The 27,815-nt window shown below is 42.8% G+C and overlaps 1 protein-coding gene across 5 annotated transcripts in view; it reads left to right on the top strand.

Moving 5' to 3' along the window:
* The first annotated feature begins 11,121 nt into the window (after positions 1–11,121).
* The window catches only part of DACH1 (dachshund family transcription factor 1), a 352,968-nt gene continuing 336,274 nt past the window's right edge, over positions 11,122–27,815 (top strand). For 4 of the 5 annotated variants that reach the window (XM_040055317.2, XM_040055321.1, XM_040055319.2 and 1 more), the window contains exon 1: positions 11,183–11,917. In XM_040055317.2, coding sequence (XP_039911251.1) covers positions 11,196–11,917 — 722 coding nt within the window. In that variant the 5' untranslated portion in view covers positions 11,183–11,195. Of the gene's footprint in view, positions 11,918–27,815 lie in introns of all 5 variants that reach the window. The other variant, XM_040055316.2, reaches the window with a different exon arrangement.

Below are 27,815 nucleotides of genomic sequence, written 5' to 3'. Positions count from 1 at the left end.
AATGTCCAGCATGAATATAGGTTTTAAGACAGTTACTGTAATACAAAACTGTTTAAGCTACATTTGCACTAGTGCCAGGAATATTTCATGGAACATGATAGTCTACACTGTAAAACTATTTGAATTGCCCTTGGTACACTTCAAGCATCCTAACCACCAATTCCTGGGTGTGATTTGAAGGAGAGGGAGGCTGCACACCCAAGATGCTTCCCAACTGGAAGGCTGCTACTACTACCCTGTTCTGAAGAGGAGAAGTTTACAAATAGGCATATGTGCTAGTTGGCTTTATTGCATAGGAACGTTCCCAGACAAGTTTAATTTGCTAGCATAAACCTAGCTTCCAAAACTGTGTTTACTGCAGCCATTATCTATCACTGTATTTAAAAGTATTTGGCTATCAGCTCTTACTAGTAAACTGTATGCTGAATTCTAAGTTTATGTCAGTGGAAAACAAAATACTCAAGAAAACACTTTCTTAATTATAGATACTTCTAAATGCACTATTTTCCTTGAAATTGTTTCAGCTTGATAGGAAAAAACAAAACTTAGAGCTGTTAAGAAAATGTTTGTTTTGAATATGGTTGTAGATAGTACAGATTACAACAAAAAGTAAAAATAAACACCACAGAAGAACATTTTAGGGGTCCCACTTTCAAAAGAGGACAACTTTACCAGCAGAGAATAGAAGGCCTTCATTTTCAGCAAGGGGTACTACATTATATTGACACTGAAGACACTGTAAAGGCCCACAGCAGGTGTGGTTGAATTCAGCCCTTAAAATCTTTTCCCAGCAAGATGGCACATTTTCCTTGAGAAGAAAGAGAATCTGCTTGGAAGTCTTCCTCCTGATAGTAGTGTGTTTGTAAACTGGCCTAAATTTTCCAAGGAAGAACCAGTGAAACCATAATTATTGCAGACCTCATATTTGATTGCTCACATTCATTGCTGCCATGTGGGAAGCCTGCCTTACTTCTCTTGTCCTGTCGGGACAATAGAAGTTGGATGTGTGAAAATTGGTCTTCCACCATGGAAATGACCTGCCCAGCTGGTTATTATCTGTACCACAGAATTCAAATATGGACGCAGAAGCACACAGCCTCATCTGAGCTTCACCTTCCTTGAAGGTCCACTTGTGCAAATGTAGCGAACCCAAGGCAAAACTGCTTGTGTTTAGGGATGGATTCTCTTCAGAGAGACCCCAGCAGCTCTGAGATTTGTGCCTCCATCAGTATGGCAGGCAGTGGAAACCTACACACTTGGTAAATTGTGTCAACGTGAGCTTATGTGCTAAGGGATTTTGGCACCTGCTAAGTCATGAGACAACTGGCAGGATGAGTGCGGAACCTGAGTTTTGTTGTGGATCTAAGCTGCCCTGTTCCTCTTCACGCGTGAAAACAGAATAATCCTCAACTGCCTGAGACTGATCGTCAGATAGAAGGGTGTAATTAAGCAAAAGCAGAACAATTAAAACTCCTTCTAACTGGCTAGATTAAAGCAATTTAGATGGTGGTAGCTCATTTTTCTTGTTTTGAAATTTACATCTTAAGTTTATATTCACATGTTTAGAAGAACAAATTTTAATAAAACCAACTTGCTAGTATATAATTTTGACTAAAAAGTATTTTGCGTGGATAAAATTTAATTATTGTAATTTACCTCCTTTTGGATGTTTATGATTTTCTTACATTAGTTTCTTACTCAAATATATTCACTGCTTTTCCGTAAAAATTTCCTTTTCTTTTCAGATAAAATGTGATTTTCTTTTTTTCACTCTTGTGTGACTCAGTTTCTTGCTTTCCACTGTTAAATCTCTGCCTACAGAACTGCAGCTGCACTTAAAGTTATGAATGTATTCAGGAGCTGCTATATTTATAAGTATTTTTATTGGATAAATATTCCAAGAATTTACTTAGTATAAATACTTAGTTAAATACATAAGCTTAAAACCAAGTATTGATGTTAATAAATTTCAGTTGCAGTGAATCACTGAGCACTGAAGAAGAACAGACAACAGTGAATTCAAACAGTCTTAATAAAACTCTTCTGCCATTATCCACCATCAATTTGTGTATATTATATGGGAACTTATTTTGGCCCTACTACCCCCTTTAACTTACCATAAAGACACAGGAATTTTTAAAATGTTTTATATCCATGCCAAATGTTATCCTGTTTTAAAATAAGTGGATTTTTTTTTTTTAATGAGAAAATAGAGAAAATCAAGAATCAACACATATTTTCAACTAGTTTGGCATTTAGTGCCTTCCATATTAATGGGTTTGTATAACAAATTTTTGGCATAGGGAATTATTTAGGTGCACATTTTGATTCTTATTATTGATGAAGAATGTGCAGCGCAAATAAGGGGAAAGTGTGGCTGTCAAATATAAGTAGAGAAGAGATAAATGTTAATCCTGGACTGCCTTTCATTATCCACCAGGTGATTTTAGACCTTGAGCCCTAGGTGCTTGAGAATTTGGAGTTTTTCTTCTCTGCTAAACAAGGTCTTAGTATCCTAGGACATTTATACAATGTGAACCAATGGTTTACTGAAAGCTTTTAAAGACAGAGCTAGAAGAAGACAAGTCTAGTTCATCATCACCACCTACTTGTGCTCCAGTGTGCGTGAGACAATCCAAAGCTGCCTCTTGCAGCTTTGGGAACCCTGCACGGGCAATTATATTATGCTGGACATCATTTTAAGTGTTTGGATCTGACTGGGAACATTAACCAGTAGCCCAATCCACAACAAACAATAAGTAAATACAAGGGACACTTACCACCATTGTGAAAGTTTATTTTGAGCTTATCCACTTGATATCTTCTATCCAGAAGATTGTTGCCTTCCTTGAAAAGTTTATCTTCATCTCCACATCAAGGAGATCAGACAATCTCCAAGAAAACCTAAATGCTGCCCAGTAACAATCTCTTATGCATATAAACAAATAAACAAGTAATGAAATCCCCCAAAACACAACTTCAAAACCTGAGAAAAGAACAGGGCCTAATGGAAATATCTCACAAATCTGCTGTAAGTTTCAAGTGTTGGGGCGAGGGGATATCCAAAGCTCAGAAATGTGTCTGGTGTTGTTCATGTTTCCTGTCAAAGCTTTAGAGTCAGGCAGCCCTTCCAATTCCCTTCCGAGTGTGAAGATGCTGCCTATGAAGCACTCGCCCCATTCACACACCTCCTCAGACAGACGGGGAGCAGCGGGGGAAAGGCAACTTTTCCACTTCTGCTTTTTCTAAGCTTACACTTAGACAATGAAGAAACAAACCCTCACTTAGTCACAGACGGGCTTAACCCTTCTTTTGTCCGTACCACGCTCCCCAGTTGGGCGCACATTCCCTTCCCCGAGAGCGCGTTTCCCCGCGGAGCGGCGCGGAGGGGCGCGGAGGGGCGCTGCCCCCGTCAGGCACTAGTGGGCGCTGCACCTCCCGTTCCGCCGGCCCGAGCGGCGGCTCCGCGCCACTGGGGCACCGGGGCGCGCCACCTCCCGCTCCCATCCGAAGGGCTCCGGGTGCGCGCTGCGCGGACCGCTGCCATTTGTGTTATTTTTCTTTACTGCAGCTGAACTTGGAGAGGTCACTGGTAAGCAAGCACGAGGCATGCAGGCAATTACAGCCTTTATTTATTTATTTATTTATTTATTTATTTATTTATTTTTTAGCGTTACCTCGCCGAGCAGCCTCCCTGCATCACAGCTCAGGGCACAGAAGACATGAATAAGGCGTCTCTCGCTTTACTTCTCTGTTTTTACTACACAAAACACCCGTGACGTCCCAAAGTAGCGCAGCTGAAAGCTTCCGCAGAGCTGTGCACGCCACGTTAAATATGAGTTTTGTGCGGCTGGCAACATAACTTGGGTTTTTTGTCCAGGTTGGCATGGGGGATAATTTTCAAAAACTGTCCTCCACTGACACATTTATCCCTTGTTATTTCACAAAGAAGTGATCTCTTTGGTACTACTGCAAGAGACATGGAAAAAACCACAGCCTGGGCATGTTACAGGAGTCTACCTAGGAACTTCCAGACTTTGTTCCTCTGCTTTGCTACCTAAATACAGTAGACAGAAATGGGAGATAACGCTCCCATGCCGGTGAAGCGATCAGTTGCTTGCCTATTCTCGTTTATGACAGTGGAAGAACCACTGGTTTTCCCTAAGCAGATTTTTTCCCGGTAGCCTGATGCATGGAAAGCCAGTGCATTGTCCTCTGACAGCTGATGCTTATCGGGCCGGTGGGGGCATTGTGTTTCAGCTCGTGGCACTGGAAAACCTTGCAACTTTCTTTTGAAGTTAAATGGCTTCATTTTGTTTCCGTGTATGAATAGCTCTCCTAAGAACTACAGTGACCCAGTAGTCGAACCGTCCGATGCGACCTGTTCCTGTCTCTCGGGCGGAGCTTTGCCCAAGAAAGTCCCCTCGGAGGAGCAGACGGGCGGGCAGGAGGAAAGGGGGAGGGAGAGGAACGCTCCTCAATCAGCTCAAGTTGCATCGTAATTAAATTGTATTTTATCCTACCGAGGCATGCAAAATATCGAGCAAAATACAAGTTTAAGTAATTTGTTTGTACTCTTACCTGTAGGAGTTTGAAATTAACAGCCCTGCTAGTTTACTGTTAAGCCTGGAGAGCGAGAGATTGCTTTGCAAACATTACAGTTATTATGTCTGCAGTTGGTACTCTTTGTATAAATTATTGATCAGCCATCTTATTTTTCTTTCTGCTTAATGGATATTACAGCATAGCCGTTTACACGCTATAGTTAAGGTTGTGTCAGCACTTCCATTTATAACATCCTCCTCTTACCCAGAGTTTATAACTCTCTATAAAATTCCGCTCTGTGCTGAAACTTTTCAAGAAAGGGCTGGGACTTTTAAAAATCCTTCCTCACCCCATCCACAAACAAATAAACAAACAAACAAAACCACCCCCCCCCGCAAAACAAACAAACAAACAAACAAAAACACACAAAAAAACCCCCCCAAAAACTCCCCACAATTAATAACGTTTGTCTGCTTTTTTGAAATATAGGGATAATAAAGGTAACACCCCCCTCCCCAAATGTTTTCCATTCTCTTAAGCGACATGAGGAAGAAGAGGCTGCGTCTCGCAGGCTGTCAGTTCCTATATAAAAAGAAGGCGGCATTTTTTGTCGTTGTTATTAATATTAGGGGAAGCAATTAGCGCTGGAGCTGCATCCGAGCCGCCGCCCTCCGCCCGGCCGGGCGCGGGGCCCGCTCGCCGCCCGCCTCCCCTCCCATCGCCCCGCGGGCGGTGGCACCGGGGGCTCGGCGGGGCCGAGGGATGGACGGAGGGAGGAGGATTCAGCCGCTCCCCCCCCCAGCTCCCGGGCGCGGAGCAGGAGGAGCGGTCGGTCCCCCTGCACCGGCAGAGAACCGCATTGGAGAGTCAGGAGCGCTGAACCCGGGGCCGGCTCCCCGGTGCCAGTGCTCCGATTAGGCTGGGTTGCGAGCGCGGGATAGAGAGGCTGAGCGAACTAATTCTGTAAAGGGGAGAGGGGCAGGCACGGCAAAGGACAGCTCAGATTAGATCACGGCTTTAACATAATTTAATGGCAAGGGCTTTGTACTTCATAATTATTGCTCCGAGCGACTCTTCCTACCTGTTGGTAGGTGAATTAGCACGTGGGACTGAGGACCTCTAATGAGAGCCCAAGTCTAACTCAGGCATCACAGAAGGCCCCCCGTCCATCCCAACTCTGTTTAAAATCACGCAGGGAAGTTGGTTATCGTTTCCTCCCCGCGCTGCAGCTCTCCTGCTCGGCTGTCAATTGTCAGGTGAATGTCAGCAGGCAGTGCCCAGCCACTGCTCCATCCATCCATCCATCCATCCATCCATCCATCCATCCACCCACCCACCCATCCATCCACGCATCCTTCTATCCATCCATCCCGAGCCAGCCCGGGAGGGGAACACGACCCGATCCGTTTCACCATGTGGCTCTGATAGCAGCAAGGTGACCGAGAGGCTCAGATCGACAGAAAGGCTGTTCTAGTTACTGACTTCGAAACGCCTTTTCTGAAGTCAGAATAGCGACTTCAGGGGAAAAAAAAAAATCGTAAATAAGCAAGCAGCTTAATTGGCGTTTGGTTTTTGCAATTTCCATATATGCGCTTGTGCGTGGGTGTGTGTGTGGGGCGTGCGCGCGTTTGTGCGTCGGATGCAGGCGAGGAGGCAGGGAAGGGATGAGAGGGCTCCCGAGCCGTCGGTTATCGCATCTCTCACTACAGCGCGTCCTTAGTCGGAGCACCAGTTAGCATCCCCGGGGACAACACCCACTGCTCGTGGGGATGAAGGGGAAGAATTGAGGGATACTCCCTGGGGCTAAATCCTGCCCCTCTACTCAGGCGGTGAACACCCTCGGAGCCAGTGAGCTGACTCGCGGGTGTAAAGCCGGAAAAAGACGCTCTAGCGCTGAAGTGCCGGATTTGGGGTTAGGCAGGGCGTGTGCGAGCTGCCAAGCCCGCTGCAATTCCCCATCCAGCTCTGTGCTGGGGATGGCCAGACACTGCTGTCAGCTCTCCGGCTGAGTTTCACATTAAACACCAGCGCGAGCAGGAGAAAGTGCTCCCAGATTCTCGCTTTTAAGGACTTTAAAAGTTATTTTTAATGGTCCCTGAAGTTTCTTCACTTTCATTCTTCCACTTTTTTTTTTTTTTTTTTTTTTTTTTTTTTTTTTTTTTTTTTTTTTTTTTTTTGTTAGGCAGGCACCATATGTAAATACAACTCGTAGTAAACAGAATGTGAAAGCAATCTTGCCATGTATTTTGGATTTTTTATGATATATGGTGGACTGTTCAGAAATGCATGCTATTGTTAAAGCTGTTTGTGCCCGGTGTACTAATGTACTATTTGATTGAATGAATTAGCAGTCATAACAATCTGGCAGTCTGGCCATAGAAGTGTGCTCAAATTGATTTGTGTTATGGCTGGACTGGAAAATCTAGTGTTAGTTGTTTTTTTTTGCCCTGGGGCATTGTTTGTACCAAACTCCACTTTTCATTTAATTTTCCAATAGATTTTTGAAAGACCAAAAGGTTTGTGATCAACGTTTGCTGCACTTTATTATTATTCAGCTATTAAAAATATCCTATGAGTAATTTCAGGTTCCCCAAAACCTTGCTTTCAATTAGAGTAAACATAATTAGCGTGACATCGTGCTTGGAATTGCAAATCTCCCTTTGTATCTATTAAGCATGTTATCTACTTGTCCTGTCACTGAAAGGAATCCAGTTTGTATTTGTATTGGACAAGGTTTTGTGCTACTTTGACTATAACACAACAATTAGAAAAACAACACTGCAGTATCCAGTTTCTTACTACTGATACAACACTTTGCATCAATCTCAATTGTATTCGAGGTGTTTGTCAATGTTTTGTAAATGTCTTGGTGGAAGAGAAGCAAAAAGGGATCCCTTTTCCCACCCTTACATTTCTATGAGTCTATTTTCCTGAGCGATGCAGGGGGGATCCTGTATGAGGTCCCTCCTTCTTTCTCAGTCTTCCCTCTAAACAGCAGATAGCTCTTCAAAGGGGGATTGCTGCTTGAGACCTGAGATTAAAGCAAAGCAGAACTTACCTTTTCTTCCCCAGTACTTGCTCCTTTCTTAGAATCTCTGCTTGGCAGTTGTTTGCCAGAATTATAATGCAGCATGATTAAACCTAAAACATTATTCTATTGATCACACAGAAAGCTTTGTGAAATAATCTAGTTTCACCTCTTCAGAAACAGTCAACAAAATAGGTCACTAAACAAGGGTAAGACAAGATACAAGACAGAGAGGTATTTGTCAGGAAAATAAATTCCCAAGAAATGCAGGAAAAAAGAAATTGTGGATGAACTTAAGATGATAATACACTATTCATCCTTACCAGGTGCCTATCTGCCGTATGCATACCCTCCCCTGGTCCATTCCTTCACACATGTTCAGAGATAAATACTTTTTCTACGGTGTTATACTGGATGAATTTAAATATTTAATTATCAAAAATAACTGAAGATGGGGGGGGGGGGGGGGAGGAGATGGTGTACTATCCTATCTCCTGTCAGTCAAGTATTCAAATTCCTTAAAATGCAACAGCTACAATGCATTTTGTAATTGCATTTTACCCTTTACAGCTGCTCTCAAAATTGTAATTTAATAAAATAGTGAAGTCCATATCAGTCTTTTTTTTAGAGCAATAAATTACAATCACTGTCAATACATCTTACTGTTTTAACATACATTTTAATGAAATGGTAAAAAGAAAAAAGAAGAGAGAAAGAGAGAGAATACCTGCCCTGAACAACTACATGAGCAGAAACCCTGCTTCAAACAATATTCCAGGAAAGAAATTAAAGACTTCTTAATTAGTGCAGCAATTAAGCTTTCTTGGTCGCATTTTAATCAGCCCAGGCCCTATCAAAGGACAAACAGAACGATTTGCAGGTCTTTGAATTTTAAACAGTCTTATTGATTTCAGCACCATAAGTCTTCACTTGACACAGGGAGAATTTTCAAATATCAGTTACAGTAATTTGAGTTTTGCTGATATCAACTCAGAGAGAGAAAAAGAAAACACCCAACAATATCATTACATGTCAGCAAGTAAGAGAAATGCAGTCTAGAGAATTTTACAAAGAATGACCTCAAGGATTTGTTGGTTTATGTGAGTGTGTCAGTATAGGTGTGAGTTAAATTAAATTGTGACACTCCCCGTTATAATTAGAAACACTTACCGTGCCAGAAGCTTTGAGGAATCTCGAACGTTTTCAAAAAATCTTTCTTTCTAGGTTTCTAATCCCAGTGTTGCATTGATATCATTAAGGTTAACCCAAACCCCTGGTAGTAAACCCTTTCAAACTACATTTTCCTTCGGATCATGAGAATTATGTATCTGTGGGAGCACACAGCATACAGAAAAACAAAAGAGCTGGTGTGCATCATGTTGTAGGAAAAGTAGAGAACAAATGAAGAGGTAATTCCTAATTCAAAGTTCACCCATATCTCCAAGTGGCCATATCACACGTGTCTGGCTCTGTCCTGATCTTCTTGTGGAGCTGTCCTGTCTTCACAAGGTGTGAGAGAGGGTGACATGCAAAAAGAACAGGTGAGGGAAAGAAAATATGGACAGAGCTGGCTTTCGTAAAGTGAAAAACAGAAGGAGACAGTGTATTTACATTTTGAAATTACAAGTTTTATGCAACACTAGATCCCACCACTGGGATCCCACCACTGGAACTCAAGTTGTATAACGTCCTCCAGATAAACATTCTCAAAAAAAACCCTATCTAAAAATGGCTCAAATAAGTGATCTGCACAATTATGGGTACACAATACTTTAAAGTAAACCCTTACTCTGTGTTTTCATGGTTTTATTTGCAATTTTAAAGATTTTAGTGCAGGATAGCTTAAATTTCACTAGCAAACGGTTTCTTAAGTGTCACTAGAACACAAATTCCCGTATATTAAACCTAAAGTACAATAAGCAAGCAGATCATATGAGAGCAGTTTATGTCTGATACTGTGGAAATTCCCCTGCACCAAATTACTACAGTTGAGATTATCCACTCTACAGATGTGTCATCCCGTGAGTCATGTCTCATGTAATAGTACCATAGGAAAAAAAAAAAAAAAAAAAAAAAAAAAAGGCTATGGGCACATACATGCATCGCAATTAAGTACACGCAGGGCGCATTTTTTTAAACAGGAACAACTACGCACGCACCGACCCCTGATTTTGCAGACTCCCCCCACCCCCAGCTGTACCAGTGGCCATTTCTTTACCCCTTTCAAAGCGCGAAGTGCCCTCAAGACACGCAGAACGCAGCCGCGGGCTGTCCCGACGGAGCCGGCTGCCTAACGCGCTCCAGCCGCATCCCGGCTCGGGGCCGGCAGGTACCGCGCCTGCCGCCGCCGCCGCACTGCGCATGCGCGGGGCAGCGCGCCGGCTGACTTTGCGCGCTCTCTGGCGCGCGGGGGGGGCCGGGCCGGGGCCGCGCGCCTGCCGCGCGCCGCCGACACCTGTTGCGCGGCGGGACCCGCGCGGGCCGCCCGCCCGCCCCTCTCCCAAGTTACTTCTGTGGCGCCACAGCCCTCTCGGGGCGCCTCGTCCCCTCCCATCCGCGGCCGCCGCACGAAAGTCCTCCGCGGATGCTGCCGCGTGGGGCTGCCCGTGCGCGCCCCGCGCAGCCGCCGCCGCCCGCCGCGCAACAAAGGGGACCCTCGGCAGCAACTCCCACCCCGTCGGGAGGAGCGTTTGTGGTCCCGGGAGAGCAACGACTGCAGCAAGACCAACCGCCCCGTCCGGAGGTTTCCGCTTTTGTCTGCCCCGGCAAGGTGCGCGGTGCCCGGCGCCCGCCCCGCGCCCCGGCTCCCCCCCCGCTCCCGCCCGGCTTTGGGGGAACGCCGGAGACGCTCGTGTTTCTCCACAAACTGTGTTGACAAGCGACTGTTGAAAAGGGCTGGGAAAATTACATCTCATCTCTGGTGGGGTGAAATATGAAACATGTAATCTAACGGTTCCTGAAGGAGGGGGGGAGAGGGACTTCTCTCTCTCTCTCTCTCTCTCGCTGTTTTCCTGCTCCGGGTTCCTGGTTGGATAATTTGGGTTAATACTAGTGAGTGAGCCTTTTGCTGCTTCAAAGGGTATTTCAAGTTGCCGGAGCTCCTCCCCTCCGCACCGTGTGACAACAACAACTCGTCCAGCGAGCGAGCGGCGGCGGCGGCAGCAGCCAGCACTTCCCCGCTCATTTTCTCTCTGTCATTCCCCTCTCAATCTTTGATCAATGTACTTGCCAGAGAGAACCGAAGTCCTTCAAACCTCCTCCTTTTCACCTTCGTCTTTAACGTGGTGCTAGAGCAAGGACCACAAAAAGAAACTGCCCTCCCCCTCCCCTCGGCCCCAGCCCCGCCGCCCGGAGCGGACTTCTCCTCCTCCTCCTCCTCCTCCGTCCCCACTTGCGGGACACTTTGTGCGTTCTCTCTCTCACTCTGCCCCCTGCTCTCTCGCTCGCCGCAGCACCTGATCTGGGGTTATCCCCCCCTTCTTCCCCCCCTCCTCCCTTCTCTTCTTTCCTTCCTTTTTTTTTTTTTTTTTTTAAATAATTTTTTTAATTTTCCCCTTTCCCCTGCGTGTGTGTGTGGGAACTTTCCCCCCCTCCCCCTGCCCCCTCCGCCGTATATGTGACCATGGCCGTACCGGCTGCTTTGATCCCTCCGACCCAGCTGGTCCCCCCTCAGCCTCCGGTCTCAACTTCTGCCGCCTGCACCACCACCACTACCACCTCGTCGTCGGCCACCTCGTCGTCGGCCACCTCCTCTCCGTCTCCGTCCATCGCTCCCCCGCCGGCCGCTTCGGGGACAAACCTATTCCGGCCGGAGCCCATCGCAGCGGCGGCGGCGGCGGCAGCGGCAGCCACAGTCACCTCCACCACCAGCGGCGGCGGCGGTAACGGCAGCGGCGGCGGCAGCCCCAGCCTGGGCACCGGCGGCGGCGGCAGCAGCGGCGGCGGCGGCGGCACCTCCACTCCCAATGCCAGCGCGGCCAGCGCGGCCGGCAGCCTGCCCGGCAAGCCCGTGTACTCGACCCCGTCCCCGGTGGAGAACACCCCCCAGAATAACGAGTGCAAGATGGTGGATCTGAGGGGGGCCAAAGTGGCCTCCTTCACCGTGGAGGGCTGCGAGCTCATCTGCCTGCCCCAGGCTTTCGACCTCTTCCTGAAGCACTTGGTGGGGGGCTTGCACACGGTCTACACCAAGCTGAAGCGGCTCGAGATCACGCCCGTGGTCTGCAACGTGGAGCAGGTCCGCATCCTGAGGGGGCTGGGGGCCATCCAGCCCGGGGTCAACCGCTGTAAACTCATCTCCAGGAAGGATTTCGAGACCCTCTACAACGACTGCACCAACGCCAGGTAAGCGCCGCAAGGCACACGCGCGCCCCGCCGCCCCCCCACCCCCCGCCGCCGCCGCCGCCGCCCCCGTCCCACCCCCGCGCGGTGCGGTCCGGGCGAGCGCTGCGCCGCTTCCCGCTGCCCTCTTCCGCGCTGCCCCGGCACCCAGCCGGCCTTCTCCGCAGCCAGAGGCGCTGCTTCTTGGTGGGACAGAGGGTGAAAGGGGAGTTTGTGCCCCCCTCCCGCTGCGCCCTGCAAGTGTCGCCCTGTCATTGTCCCCTTCCCTGCCCCCCGGGCCGAGGCGCGCCGGGGCTAGGGGTGACCACGGGCTGCGCAGCTCGGGGGCGGAGGGCCGACGGGCGTGGGAAGGGGCCAGAAAGTGCTTGCTTTCTGACCGAACCCCCAGCTGAAGTATATCCTTGGATGTATCTTTAAAGCGCGCAACCCTGGGAAAAAGCCGCCCGAAGGGTGCACGGGAGTGGGCGGGGAGCGGTCCTGATGGGGGGACGGCGACACAGACACTGGGGTGTCGCGTTAACTGGGATGGGACGCGGAGCTGCCCGGGCGTCGGGCCCGTTCCGGGGAGATGGAGGCCGCTTGGCCATCAGCCGCTGTCACACATCCGAGGGGGCACGTGCACTTTTTGTGTAGGGCTGTAAGGCAGTTGCCACATGGCGAACGGGGGAGGTAAAGGGAGGGCGGGAAGACTGCGAGGAGGAGGAGGAGGAGGAGGTGGTGGCGGCGGCGGCTTTGCTTTGGGGTAGTGGGGAGAGGTGCCAGGCGGCCGGGCTGGCCTGCATCCTCGGTGAGGGGGGTGGGGGTGTCGGTCCCCGAGGAGCAGGTGCGAGCAGCTCCAGACCCCCGCCAGCCGAGGAGGAGGAGACGGGGGGCAGCGGGAGCGCGGCAGGGATTTGGCAAGGCTGGATCCTGCTACCGCGCAGAGTAACGCGGGCGCGGTGGCGGGGACGGCGCCGAGGGCGGGGAGCAGCGCTGCGGCTGCGGACGGTGCGGGGGTATCCCCGCACCCCGCGGGCCGGGGAGACCGCGGGGGGGAGGTGAGCCCCAAACTTGCCCCAGCCGGGGAGGAGCGTCGGAGGGATAGAAGGAGCTGGCAAAAGAGGAAATTCCTGATGCAATAGCAGCCGCCTTTGCAACGGAGGGCGAAAGCATGAGGCTGTTATCTCTCAATCTGTAGGTTACAGGGCTGAATCTGCTCGATAAGGAGAAGGGATCGCATAACTGCCGTGACCCCGAGATCAGAGCGGTCGGAAGCGCCTCCAGTTCCCGGGGGCTCTCCCCCTGCCTCGGGCGGGGGCGGGGGGTTCGGGCTCTGCCGCGCTGGAGGGGCGGCGGGAACTTCCCACGGAGGAGGTCGTGGACAAAGTCCCGATGTTACTTTCAATATACCCAAGCAAACAGACCGGGCTCGTTTCACTTTCCTGTTGTCAGATTTCAAGGTGCAGCAACAACCAACACGTGGGGATTTAACCCCACGCGATGCCGTGCTTCTGCCCGTCCCGTCCCCAATGTCGGGGTTGTGACATCCCCTCCCTCTTCCCTTCATCCCCCCCGATTCAGCAGAGGGTGCCTGGCAGTCATTAGCGTAGAGCCAGGCGAAGCAGAGCACTTACTCTGCGGCAGCAGTTGCTGGATGGATCGTTGAAGTTCCTGAATATTCAGGGCAGCAGGACAAAACAGCCTAGAATAACTTCCAAGTGCTGACATAACTGTAGCTGCTCGGGTAACTCTGCTGTTGTTTCGTGTGGAATCAACATGAATATTAATAGCTACTCTTAGACAATTGTTGGGTTGGGGTTTTTGTGTGTATGTGTGTGTGAGTCCGTGTGGTGTGCAACTTGCAACAACTCTGCAAGAGTTCCAAGATTTGGTCCTTAAAATAAACTCATGGAAGTTTTTCTTTGCCACAGTCATAACCGTGTGAATTTTAATTTGAACATGTAGAATTAAGAAATACAGAAACTTTCTTTTGGAGGGGGGGGGGGGGGCGGGGGAAGGGTGGCGGTTGGGGCCGTATGGAGACACCAATTCCTGGACTTGGCAGGGTTATAAAAGGGTTTAGCAGCCTGGTTGTAACATGGCTTGATTATGTCAACAGCGTAGAATCGGCTGTGTTTCAGCTGTTCGTAAGGTCTGCTGTGTTATCATCCAGTGTAGTAGAAATTACAGTACTGGGTTCAGAAGTGAGTAGGATTTGACCCTTAAAAAGTGTAATTGTAGTAGACTTACTTATACATCCATTAAGCAAATAAATTAATGGAAAGGATATACAATAGGTATGCAAAATGTATTATTATAGTATAGACAAATAAAGCAAAGTGGGTCAGTGAGTTTTGGTCAAAATGGATGATATAATGGGAAGATAAATCTGTGTTTGCTTTCTAGATTTCCCCTCTAATACATTTAATTCTACTTTCTTTACGAATTATTTTCAATAATTTCTGGCATTACAGGAATTAAGCACGATATTTTGGTCTACTCAGTTTAGTGATTTAAGCGACCTTTCCTGACTCCCAGTTACTGCAATACTTTTGCTGGATGATGTCTTTTTCTATCCCGGGTGGACACTTTACTGTTGAGATGGAAACTAGAAGAGCCAACTCCATCCTAGCAGCTAAATTGTTATACTCATCAGATTCAAAAATTTCGAACCAGCATCTTATCACTGTTATATTTGTCTCATAATCAGCTGATGCACTCGAGTACGCTAATCCCTTTTTGGAAAGCTTCATCAAGGTTAATATGTTATTTAATCAAAAAGGCATCCAAATAAAGCCATTACTTTGTTGTTCTTTAAATGGATTGAATCGTTAGTTTCCAGTTGCTGTGGAAATAATTTGTAATAATGTATTTCAAGACAGAAAAGTTTTAGAAGTGTTTCACTAAAATGATACATTTTAACTGTGATATTGCTATTTAAAAAACTCAATAAAACAAAAATCAATAAAACACCAAGGGATTTTCTATTGAATGCTTAATGTCGAGGTCTGTAAAGTGAATTGGTTTCTGTGTTTATTTGTGATACTACTAATAATAACATGATACTAAAGGACCTTTTTCTAAATTAGGCTTGTGTATCAGTTCACTGGAAAAACAAGCTTCCGTTATGGAAGATGACTTTTCTTTTCTGGTCATACTGACCTTTGCTTTTATTTTCCTCATAAAAAGCATTGGCTGCCAAACAGAAATCCAGGAAATAGCGAACTGTGCATTTAGCTTACATTCCGATTAAATGGTTTGACATTAATGGGATGCTAGAAAGCCATATGCCAAACAAGTAGGGGAAGGATAAAGGCAAAACATGGAAAATATTTAGAGCTACTAGATGCCAATCGAGTCAGGTTTCTTGAATGTGTGGGTGAAAGAGAGTAGCGGACAGTGCACTGGATGTCACCTGCCTAGGATTAATGACCTGGAAGCTATTGATCCCAGATTGTTTCTGGTCTCTTGTGTTTTGAGCACTTGTGGAATTTTGCCATGCTGGGTCCCTTTCTAGAGTCTTCCCATAGACTTAGACTGGCCTTGGATCATGCCCACCCGAGTAAAGGCTAAAAGCGCGCGCTTTCTTCTGACCTCCCTTCTGTGACCAGGATATGTTAATCTTTCCTGACATTTGGAGATGATTTTGAATGAGTTCATTGACATTCATACTTAAAGCGGGGAATTATTTGCAGCCTTTGGAAGCTATTTACAATTTTTGGAAAACAAGCTAATTGATTTTTGAGTGTAAAGGGGGAAGATGCTGAACATGAACCAATTCTCTTCTAAGCCTATCTTACACGGCAGTTAGTCCCTCTTTTCTAGCTTCTGCTTCTCTCGAATTATGTGGACCTAGCATGTCCTTGTTTACTGAATACTGCACGCTTGCATAGTTTTGTTTTGTGTTTTTTTTTTTTTTTTTTTTTCCTGTTTGTATTAATTAAAGGAGTATCTCACCCAGATAGGTTAGTACATCTCATAGATACTTTAAATGAACAGGTCAGCAAGCGCAGCTGGAAGGAATGTCAAATATATAGCACCTGTGGTTTATATTGATGACCTTCCTCCTTGCCACAGATTATTAAAATATAATCAGCAGAAATGTAGAAGGCATTACAAGCAAAGATGACTTCTGGAAGGTGAAAAGATAAATTGTAGTAACTCTAAAGACTGAGTAAAAGGTTTGGAAGTGGTTTCCTTAGACTTAAACAAAATTAAAGACTCCAGTTGCTCATAATAACAGAACTTTAATATCTATCTTACATTACGTATTTAATGGTAAATACTGTAGTTTAAAAGCTGAGATCCTTGGACTGTATTTACTGCGGCAGAACAGAACTATTTATCCCTTTAATCTGATACTGGGTCGCTGGCAGTAGCAGGGTATCTGATACTTTGGAAGGGAGCACTGCTCTGTGGAGGCTGGCTGCCTGTGAGAAGTGCTGCCGACGGACGCTGTTTCCGTGCAGGGAGGTGAGGGCCTGCTAGTGATGGGCAGGGGGACATTTTTTTCATTTTTTTCCCTGATTGCTTCACATGCTCTTCCTCAAGGATTCAATTTTATTAACTCCTCCTTTATCTTATAGCTATGAATATTAGTAAAGTTCTTTGTATTTTTTTTTTTAATCAAGAAATATTTTCTTGGCAGATGTAGTTTATGTAAAAAAGCATAGTTTTATTGTCAGGTTTTTATCAACTTTACTTACAAGAAAGGGCTATATGGATAGCTTTGTTATTTCTTCAGACCACTGCCACCTCTGTTCAGATATTTGGTCCAGTCTCAGGCTTCCACACTCTTTCTAGAGCCACAGGCCCCTGCCTGGGGTTGCTACATCCCCTGGGCACATGCAGCAAGTGCCCCGCAGTGTGTCCCTATGGCTGGGCTTCCTCTGCCCTTTGCAGCGCCGTAAACCGAAATGCACTCGGAGCACCCTTATTTACAACTCCTCCTGCCTGATGTTCTGTAATCCGGAGTGGGTTCCGAATATTCGTTGGAAATGCTAATCTTGTTTGACTGCCATTTAGTATTTCTTCTGTTTTCCTCTGTTCCTAGACCACTCCAGATGGCTGTTTTTGCCCATCTCTGTGACTGGTCATCTAAAGTGAATTGCGTACGAAGCAGAGAATTTTCATACACTGGGTTGAATTTTAACATTTTCCTTTTGAACTACCTAATTTATGTATTATATTGTTACTGCAGTCCCTGTTGGTCTGGTACAAGTAAATCTCTTTCACCACTGCCAGTGTTTCCTAGTCATGGAGGAGCTTTACAAGTTTAGCTGTAAAAAATCATTAATGGCTGCAGGATAGCAGAGAGTAGTCAAAAACTATGGAGTTTTATCTAAATTGTATGAGCCAGTGAAAGAAAAGTCCAAAACAACCATGATGCCTGTCTGGTTTTAAGCAACAGGGCTGGATTTAGATCCTGTTTATTCTTTTATAACTTAAATATGTTTTGTTTTAAAAATAACATTTGGGGCATCTGCTTTGCATTATGAGTTAATTCCATTCATTGTTTTAAAATAGTGATTAACCTTTTGCAAATTATATACTGCACATGAACAGTAATTTTTTCAATAATCTTTAAATGTGCATGCTGTAACAGCGCCATAATGTGGACTGACATAATAGGAATTGACAGTAAATTTTAAGTTACCTAAATATGTATTTAAATGATACAGCTGAAGAGTCATCTGCAAAAAGCTATTATGATCCAGAGAGTTAATTCATATATAGATAATTTCTCCAGTGTGAATTAAGGAAGAGTTTTTCTTTTTCCATTATCATTTAAATTATTTTCAAAAATCCTGAAACACAAACCAAAAAATCTTTATATTTAGAATCAAGATATGTCTGTGGCTTGAAATGATAAAATCCAGTTTGCTTTGAGTAATAACTTTATCCTTAACCCACTATATTCTACTTATTTATCTGATACTGCGCTCAGCCGGGGGCATCTCCTAACAAGTGCTGATGTTTCATTTCACAGGCACTGAAGAATAGTCAAGTGTAATCTACAAAATATGGAATCATAGCATTGACTGTTAATAACTGTGAACTGTTTTAAACTTTTTTTTTTTTTTTTTTAATGGAAGAAGGAAAAAGGATAATAGTATATTTTTCATAGCTTTAAGTAGAAAAATACTGTCACTCAATTTAATGAGAGGAAAGATGAGTTTTTGACCATCCAGTTATGTCCCAGTTTGGAATTTTCCACTCTAAATCACTCATTGCTATTAGCTGGAAAACTACACTGGGGAAAGATAACTCTGAAAATACTGAAAACTTGCTTTCTCCTCTGTGAATTTCGTAGGTCTCTTTTAGACATGGGATATTGGACCAAAGAGATTCTGAGTTGGTAGTTCAGTTTTGTCCACCAAAACTCATGAAACTGCTTGGATGAGTTGCAACCGAGGAAATGGATGACAGAATGTATTTTAGTTCACCTTGCTTTAAACAATGTTTTGTGGTAATTGCTTTTAGGGTGGATAAATATACACATCCTATGGCAGGTGGATAAATATACACAATACAATTTGCAGAATTGAATGCAAAGATCCAAATCTTGTGTATCAAAACATTTTATTAGTAACAGGCAGAAACTTTCTGAAACAATATAAGCTTTTTTTGGCTAGTGTTCATGAAATTATGCTTTTGATACAATAAAATATTCCAAAGTTTTTATAGTGCACTTCTGAGAATACTTGTGTAGGTAACATTTAACATAGCTTCTTGTTCATTATTCTGTTTAATGGTACCCTGTTCACTCTAAAACAAATTTATTTTAGATATTTTCTTTGCATCCCATATTTTTTGCATCTTCATCATGAAGAAAGCTATTTCAGTATGAAAAAGATTTTTTTTTTTTTTAACAAATATCAAACGGGGGGATTTTATGGCCATTGAAAGGCTGATATTAGCCATAGTCCAGGAACAGTGGAGCAGGTGCATTTAAAATTTGCTGGTGCACCTTGCCACACCAACTGGATTTTTTTTTTTTTTTTTTTTCCATTAAAATAAGCAGATGTTTCGGTAACAAAATTTTATTCATCCTTATAATTTATAGAATTTATCTCTGAATTGGCCAAATGGCAAAATTATGGCTAACTTCCTTTTGATCCAAAACAAGCAAAGCTTTCGGACTAGTTTTCTTATTCACATTATAATTTTATGTGATACTAAATTTACTGAAAAAAGTGCACCTTAGCTGTTAAGATGTATTTTTTTACATTCATTTTGTTCCTTAGATTGTGTGACTGAATGAGAGGGCACAGTAGGTGTGCATACAGATTACCTGACTGACAAAATAACAAGAGTTACATCCTGGAGTTAGATGGGGAGAAGGGGATAAATGGGAGTACGTGGGACTGCTGCACATGCTTTAGCATAATTGACAGCTGAAATAGACTTGTAATGTTACGATGCCATGGCTGAAGTTCATAACTCTGAATGTTCATGTTAGAGCACTTCTTAATGATGCTGTACTGAGAACAGGTAATAGGTATTACATTTGAAGTAGAAGTTGTTTGGGACATGTCTCTCAGCATTTGCTTGTATTTACTAACTGTTGTACGATAGAAAATATTTTTGAATTTTACATCTGGAAAATGCTTTGCTGTTACATTTTACATTAAATGATTGGAAGGAACCAAAAAGAAAGCTGTTATATAAAGTAAAATATAAAGGAAACAGGTGATATATTTTATACACTATACTATTTAATAACATCCTTTGTAACTTTGATTTCATGTTGTTCTCATACTTGCTAATGATTTTTTTTTTTTTTTTTTTTAATAAGCTAGATCATGATTTTATATGTGGGGCAGAAAAAACCCTTGTTTTCTGGTATTAGATGCTCTATTTTTAAGAGAAGCGCAAACGATGTGTTACAGTTTTGTACAGTTTGTTCAGTTTTGAGATAAATCTAGTCAGGGCTTATTGATAGTTTGAACATTCCTTAAAAGAAACCCATTACTAAAGCTATTATTTTTGAATTGTTCTTTTCCAAATGTGGTAAAAGTATAAACTTAATACTTTAATTGGTTTTATATCATGTTTTAATGGATGACAATGTTATCTGTCTTTATGAAGCATATAATTTATTTCCAGTCTCTTGGCCTGCTGTAAAAACCTTTCTTTATTGGACAAGGTCACCTGTAGGACTTATTTACATTAAAATAACAGTGCTGTGGTTTTAAACCATATGTGTAACTTTAAGAATGCAGATAGTCGTGTTGCTTTCAATAGCTTAGATGTATCTTTTAAACCAAACGTATGCAAAATATGGAAGTGCTATAAAAGAATCAGTTGACATCTTGGGTAGGAAGCTGGATTGCTGTATACTTTCTTGCCTTTGCGTGGACAGTTCGAAAGCATTGAAAAAATGCTTGGGATTTAGTGTCCTGTAAATTAACGCTTGTTGCATAAAATGGATTCATGATGCATTTTTTAATGCATCATGCATTTAATGCAATCTTAGTTTTTGTGGGCATTCTTCCATATTAATTAATTTTAGGAAATCAAGGCAACATCTTTGCAGGAATGAGTATCAGAATTTACAGGTATAACCTGTGGCTTCATACCCTCTGGTGGGATTTTTTTGTATTTATTTTTGTAGTACAGATGCAGCCTGTCCCTTTTTGAAGGAAATACATGCTCCCAAGATATGTGCCATGGTTGTCACTTTTCACATTTTAGGTTGGTGGGAAGGAAGTGAAACCATTTTTTCAATTATCTTCTGTTTCCTTAACAGTAATTTACTGCATGGGGGGAAGAAAATACCTCAGGTGGTATTAAATATATAATAAGGACTAATAGGAGTGAAAAGTAATATGTTCTCTCTCTCTCTCTTTTTTTTTTTTTTTTTTTTTTATTAGTAGATTTCTTTCTTAGCTTGTTAGAACAGTTCCTACAACGCTGGTGACATGTAGGATTTTGTTATTCCTCTGTGTCTGTATCCACCAGTAAAGCCTAATTTCACGATTCTGGTGCAAGTTATGTTGCCTGTCTAATACAAAGCAGGATTGCTTGGTTTTGGTTTTTTATGGATTTTTTTTAAGCTAATACTCATAGCTTTTAATATGCCAGGTTAAAAAATAAACATTAAATGGTAATATTTTGTCTTACATTACTGGGCATTATAGATGGTTTGTGATTCTAATGGTTCCCTTTGAAATGAATTTGCTGCTGAAATATGATGTTAAAAATGCCAGTAGTAGAAAAAGAAGCTCCTACTACAGTAATTTACAACTTAACATATAGCCATGTATAAAACACAGCTTTGAGAAACTATGAGACAAATGTATTAGAAATACTATTTTACTGGCATATAGCTGTTTTAGGAGTGTGCATGTAAATCGTGTAAGAAAGGAGCCATAGCATTTCCTGGGAAGGGCATCAGTGAGGTTTTCAGTCAACAGGTTTGGGGATAGCCACAGCTGTTGGGTTGGCTTGAGGCCACCTCGAGGTACAACAGGTGGGACATCGCTAAGAATTAATAAACTTCAAGGAATTTTGTTGTTCAGAGCTTCTCTGGCACCATCTCAGTAGAGTGGCGGAAAAGGTGGATTTCATCTTGAGAAGAAGCAGCCCACCACCGTAGTTTGTACATGTCAGATTTGCACACTGAGACACACGTTGCTCACACAACTTGAATTTCTTTGTTATCCTTCCTCTGCTCATTGAATCTATTTAGTTGACCCAGAAGATGTGTGGTCCCACACGGAGGGATTTGTTGCTCAGCTCAGTGGTCAGACTTAACCCATTATCATTCTGGCCTCACTGCAAAAAAGTCAGGCTCTAGGACACAGTGGATGGGATGTGGTGTTAAACAGAGTAATTTCAGGTTGTTCCTGATGGAGTGGACACTGCCTTTAGCTCTCTCCTGAGAGAGAGCCTGCTGAGCCTGTGCTAATATGGGTCTGCCAAGCAGAGGTTTCATCTTTTTTGTTGACCCCTTCTGTGATTTTGTCTCATTGATTCTTATTTTACGTTTTAATACTTAAATTAGGACAATGCAGTGATATCATGGGAAGTAATAAAATAATAGTTCTGAAATGCATGTATTCAGAAATATTCTGAAGTATGACTACATGAGTAGAACTTTTTTGACATTTAAGGAAAGAATAATGTCCTTAGTTAAAACTGACGGCTTTGTTATGTGGTAAGTTTGTCTGCTCTTTGGTGTGCCAGCTGATGAGAGAGAAGAAATTTTTTTAATAGGTGCAAAATGCAGAGCCGACTAGTTCTAAATACTGTTCTGTGAAATTGTGTTTTACCCCTGTGAGTAGTTTTCTGTGTGGAAGGTGTGCTCTGAACAGGATGGGTCTCTGTTTTCAGCTTGGCTAATCGCTTTCTTTCAGAAATCCAGAACGCATGCAGATTTGAACTTGTAGCCAGAAAAAAGTGCTGCCATGCTTCAAATTGCCAAAGGACCTCAGGGGACAGAAACTTGACCTGGTTTTATGAAACCATAGAATTACATTTATACAAGTTATCCCATGGGAAAAGAATAAACTGATCCCAATTCATTTCTAAATTTTGGGGCCTTACGGGTCACATCTGAATTTTCTCCTACACCTGTTTTTCTACTAAATTTTTTTGAGGACATTTTTAGAAACTTACTGTGCATTAAGTATGGGTCAATTGCCTAATATTTAACAGTTCAGTATTCTAATTCTTTAAAATGTCTAATGGTTTCTCAATATAATTAAGCTGCAAAAAGTTTAAATTATAGAAATTGTTTGGTATGAACTAAATCCTCAAGCCGTGAACTCTCCTCTTGGTGTTTTCTTGCGTGTGAAATAGAGGAGGCAGTGACTGTAGTCAGTACATGTTGTATGGGTATAGAGAAGAGACCAACTGCAGATATTGGGCTACTCACCTGGAACATGAGGCACGGTGGCTCAAGGTTCAGAAGGAATTACTCAATGAGACAGGAAGTCTTCCAAGACTTCCAAGACTCCATTCTTCCTTCTTCTTCCCTTAGTTGGACTAAAAAACTGGGATTTGGGAAATCATGGTTCATCTTGCCTCATCTTGCAATTAATTAAAATAATGAGTAGGTGCTCCCATGGCATTCCTCCTTCAGTACATTGGTTTGAGCTAGAAGCCTAAATACCCCAGGGTGAGTGCTTACCTCTCTCTGCTGAGGTAGTGTGGTATTTATGCTGTCCAAGTGTTCCTGCTGGTGTATTTCCAGGTTGGACTATGCCGGCTAAGTTGAAATAGTGGGCCCTGAGGACATGGAAGGGTTCCTTAGTTCAAACACTTAGAGGGTTACATTAAAATTAGAATTAGTTTGCATTTTGATTTATTTAACAAACTAAGTGAATGGTCTGTTCAGCTTAAGTTTGCCTCAGCAATTACTATCCCACAGAGGCTCTTGCAAACCTTCCAGGCTTTGCTTTCACCTTATTTTCCTATTCTCAGTCAGTCTTTCCAGTCCTTGAAATATATTTTCAGTGCTGAAATTGGCATTAAGTGCCTGCATAAGTCTACCTGTTTCTAGTGAATGAGTGGCAGATTTGGATACTACTAATCTAGTATAGATGCTTTTGTCGTTAATGCCATCTTAACGCTCCAGATCGACTGAACAGCTCAGCGGATGATCCCTGGCTGTTTTCAGTTTGTCAGTGTGGATGTGGCAGAGGGGGCTAGTTCTGAGTATGTAGTCCCTTTTTTTTGGCTTGGGCGAAAGGGATTGGTAGGTGAGAAATGGATATCAGGGTGTTACCAAGACAAGTGAGAAGATACTTATTTGCGCTGGTTGTTAGTTTTTCATTTGCGCTGGTTGTTTGTTTTTCATACCAGTGAATTTTTCTGTGCAGCTTGTGTTGAGCCATTCATGACTTTACCAGTCTGGATAACCAAACTGTTTCATGAGGTGTCCTTGTAAGGACATTATCAAAGGCTTGCTCTTGTTTTGACTGGCAAAGTAAAAGGCAGGTCTTCTACACGGTGACTACTTATCACCATTATGTATTTATTATAAATGTGTACATCGTGTCCCATCAACAGGTTTGACTGCCATGTGATGCTGGTATCCTAAATGCGTAGAGTGGGGGATATTTTTTTTCCAAGACACAGCAAATGGTTTTGTTCCCACATGACTTTTAGAGAAAGGTAGAGAGGTCCAGTTACAATTAGGGGCTTAAACAGTTTTCTTATTTGCTTGATTTTCCTTTATAGTTCTGTTGTTCTTAAGTTGAGTAGAAGATTTCTTTGAATTTTACTGTATCCAGAGTAAGTTTAGATCAGACTAGTCTAAGGCTTTTGATCTATCGATAAAATGTTTTGGCTGCTTTCTGATTTTGGTAGTAAATAAGGGAAATTGAATTAAATTTAAGATCACCTATAGGTGGCAATAAATTCTTCATTGTGATTGAAATGTTTGTCTTGAATTCTCTTTGAATCTAAACAAGAGAGAAAAAAATCCTTTTGCTATCTTTTTGATCATAGAACAACAACTCGGAATGATGGAACAAATTCGGATCTTTGAAATTTCAAACTCTTCCTTTCTCTTTCCTCTTCTCCTGGTTACTTTCTTCCCCTCACACACCTGTCTGGATTTGGAAGAAAAAAAAAAAAAAAAAAAAGATGAAAATTTACAGTTCTTCATGGAAGCTGTATTTTATGAGGCACTGTGAAAACTTCAGATACAGAGGATGCTTAGTGGGAGCAGTTGCTAACCCTAGCAGTAGCAGTAGGGACACGAGCCCTGGGGCTATGGGGCTGGGAACATGCTGAAGAGTAGCATCGTGAAGAGGCAGAAGTGAAAGGCTGGTTGACAGCATGTTAAAGCAAATTTATCCGGTGTTGCTGTCACATGCGGCCTTACAAGTTTACATATGTATGATCAAATTTTCAGTCTTTGGATCACAACTGTGTCCTTTCTCTTCGTTAAGTAGGGCTATGTTTAGAGTAGTGCCTGGGAAAGCAAGCAAGAAGAAATAAGCTTTACCACAGATTTTGATGTATGGCAGAGATGTTAAATAGGAATGAATTTTTTTTTTCTTTTTTAGTAATACACTTAATCTGAAAATGCTTACCTATGCTTTGTATGGTTCTAAGTTCATTTCAGAAGTATACAGCTGTAATTCCTGTTTCTTGCTAGTTTTCCATATCCTGTGTGCAGCAATGAATATAGTCACTATGAAATTGGATTGTGTATAGAAGTCTTAACCTGCAAGCAGGAAGCTTTGGTTTGTGTAAGGAATCCTGTTGCCTGTAGCATCTCAGTTGGATGATTTAAAGTAATAAAATTATGCAGGTCTTTAAATATTGTCAGTATCGGTACTGAGATAGCATAGCTTGCAGAGTTTTCATAAGCCGCAGTTTCACAGGCAGCGGCAACCAAGTGTGGGAGCGATCAAAGAACATTATTTGTAATCAAAATGTGAGTTAGGTGTTATAAAACAACTGGTGGGTGCTTGTGTGCATGTGAAATTTGCTTACACGAGTAATCCCATTGATTTAAATGAGAGCATTCAAGTGACGAAAACAGGTTCAATGTGAGAATGTTTAGAAGATGGTGACCTTAGAAAGGAACAGTCGTCTTTGGAAGTATTCAAAGGGGGGTTATTAAAACTTAAAGCTGAGAGTTGGCGTTTGAAGGCAGAAGCAGCTAGAGGGGTGTTCGGGGAGATCACCTGCCAGATAATAATGCGTTTTAATGATGCTGGTTAACTCTGCATCAACTTTCTCATACTCTTTTTTTGGGGGGTATGGGGGAAGGGATGGGAAGGAGGGCTAGAGAGGGACGGTGACAGCAAGGCTGTTTGTTTTTCCCGAAAGTTGTTTGTGATTTCAGGTACTCATGGGAAATCTCTTGATCAGATTCACATCTGTTCCTGTCAAAGTGGGTGCTAAGATACCGGTCACCCAGCAACCATGTCCAAGAGGGAATTGGGCCGATAATAACTTCAAAAAGGAATGACAGATGCTAGATTAGGATGAAAGACAAAACGCATGAAAAATGAGCTTGTTAGAATAAAAAAATTGTTCAAGCACCTTCATGCAAATTAAATGAATATTGAACATTTGCATGCAGTAATTTCTACTTTTTCTGTTGATTGAGAAGAAATAAAGATGGTACATATAAAAACATAAATGTATTTTTTTTTTTTTTTTTGCACCAATTAACATACAAAGCAGTATCTTTCTTCTAAAAATGAGATTAGCCACCTGGGTGCTTGGCTGTATCCCACATATGTCACAACATTTTTGTAATGTGTATGCTTCTGTTGAAGAAACACGTTATCTAATTCTTTGTAGCAAAACAAACAAGGAAGAAACCTTATATTAATTTCAAAGTACTGTCGGTTAGCATCATTCTATTTTTTTTCGGCTGTGGTTTTCAGAGCTGAATTATTTCCTGCTGTCCTTGAATTCAATCGGTATAATGTGCATTAATAAAAGATCACATGAGATGAGTTCAGACCAAATGCTAAGGTTTCCTATTGACTGGTCAAACAATACATATTTTAAAACACCATGTCTGTCGGGGTAACATGAAGAAGAAATAGTCACTTTTCCATGCCTATGCATTAAGATAACTTAAATAACCTAACAGTTTTATTACTGAAATGTTCATATAACAATCAGAATTTGGAAAAGAATGATAAAATGTTCTGATTGAGAAAGGACTTTGTGTCTTGGTTTAGCAGTGTCTAATGTGGTCACGTACAGAAATTGATTTTCTTCAGAAATTAATTAATTTTTCATATCGCCCTAAGCTGCAGTTAAAAAGAGTGCATACTTGTCTGTTTTTTCCAGAAATATTGCCTAATCATATTAATACCATTGCCCCAAGGATGAAAAGATAATTGTACAAATGCATTTGGAAATATGTATCACTGAGTATTTATGATTAAATTATGCAAATGACCCAGCTCTCATCCTTTCCAGACCCAGATTGTCTAATTAGGATTGATATGCTGAATAGATGTTCCAGAATTTGAATACAAGCATGTCCAAAGAGCAGAAAATTGGAAATGACAAGGCTGAAATGCTAAGAAAAGTGTCTTTCCCTTTTATACTTTACTAATGTGGTGTTAGCAGTTGCAGTTTTTCCTTTGGCTATATTGTATGACTCATGTGTCCTACAAGAAATAAGTCAGGAAAGAAAAATCAACTTTCATAAATAGCTTTACTTTTGCTCTGGACTTACTTTTTTTTTAAGTCTTCTAGCAGTTCCTCTTTTAAAGCTTTGTATCCTTCATGTTAAAATAATGATGTATTCCACATAAATTACTTCTTAATTTGGAGCACTGTTGTTTGTAGCTTGTCTCCAGCTGCCAGCTGCCAGTGCTAGATATTTAGCTCATCAGCTTCTCATATATTCAGATGAAATTTACTCACCTAACAATTTTAAGTTTGGTGGGGCTTTTTGGGGGGGTTTCTTATTTTATTTGAATTCACAATTCCTTAATGTATCCACCTTTTTTTTTTTAAGGGGGAACTGGTATCTCATTAAGCTTGTTTGTAGACATTCTGAGTTGAAATAATAGCTATCAGCAGTCTACAGCATTTAAATCCTTCTTCTTCAGTGGACTGTTTGTTCATTTATCGCTCTTGGGAAGCTGGGAGAAGAGCCTGGTGAGGAGCAAGGAGGAGTAGTGAACTGTCAGTACTTCAGCCATTGTTAGCAGCAGGAGTCGCTCCCTCTGAACTCTGCTGGCTCCTGCTACCCATCTGCAGGATGATGGATTGCTATGTTTAATACATTTCAGCTTTTGTCTGTCATAGTGTGGATAGACAGCGCTATCAATTATTTCAACAGTGATTAGAGCGCGGGTTGTACCCACTGCCATTGGGCAGGCACCTCCCAGGAATGTGTGATGTAGGAACTCCTTGGTACTCTCCCCACGCAGATGACTTGCTCGGCTAACTTGGGGTGGTTTTAAACACCTACTAAAGACTG

Source organism: Hirundo rustica, chromosome 2 (assembly GCF_015227805.2).
Source record: "Hirundo rustica isolate bHirRus1 chromosome 2, bHirRus1.pri.v3, whole genome shotgun sequence".
NCBI classification, from domain to species: Eukaryota; Metazoa; Chordata; class Aves; order Passeriformes; family Hirundinidae; genus Hirundo; species Hirundo rustica.
Note: the sequence above shows the minus strand (reverse complement) of the source record. Positions and strands in the feature narration are given on the sequence as shown.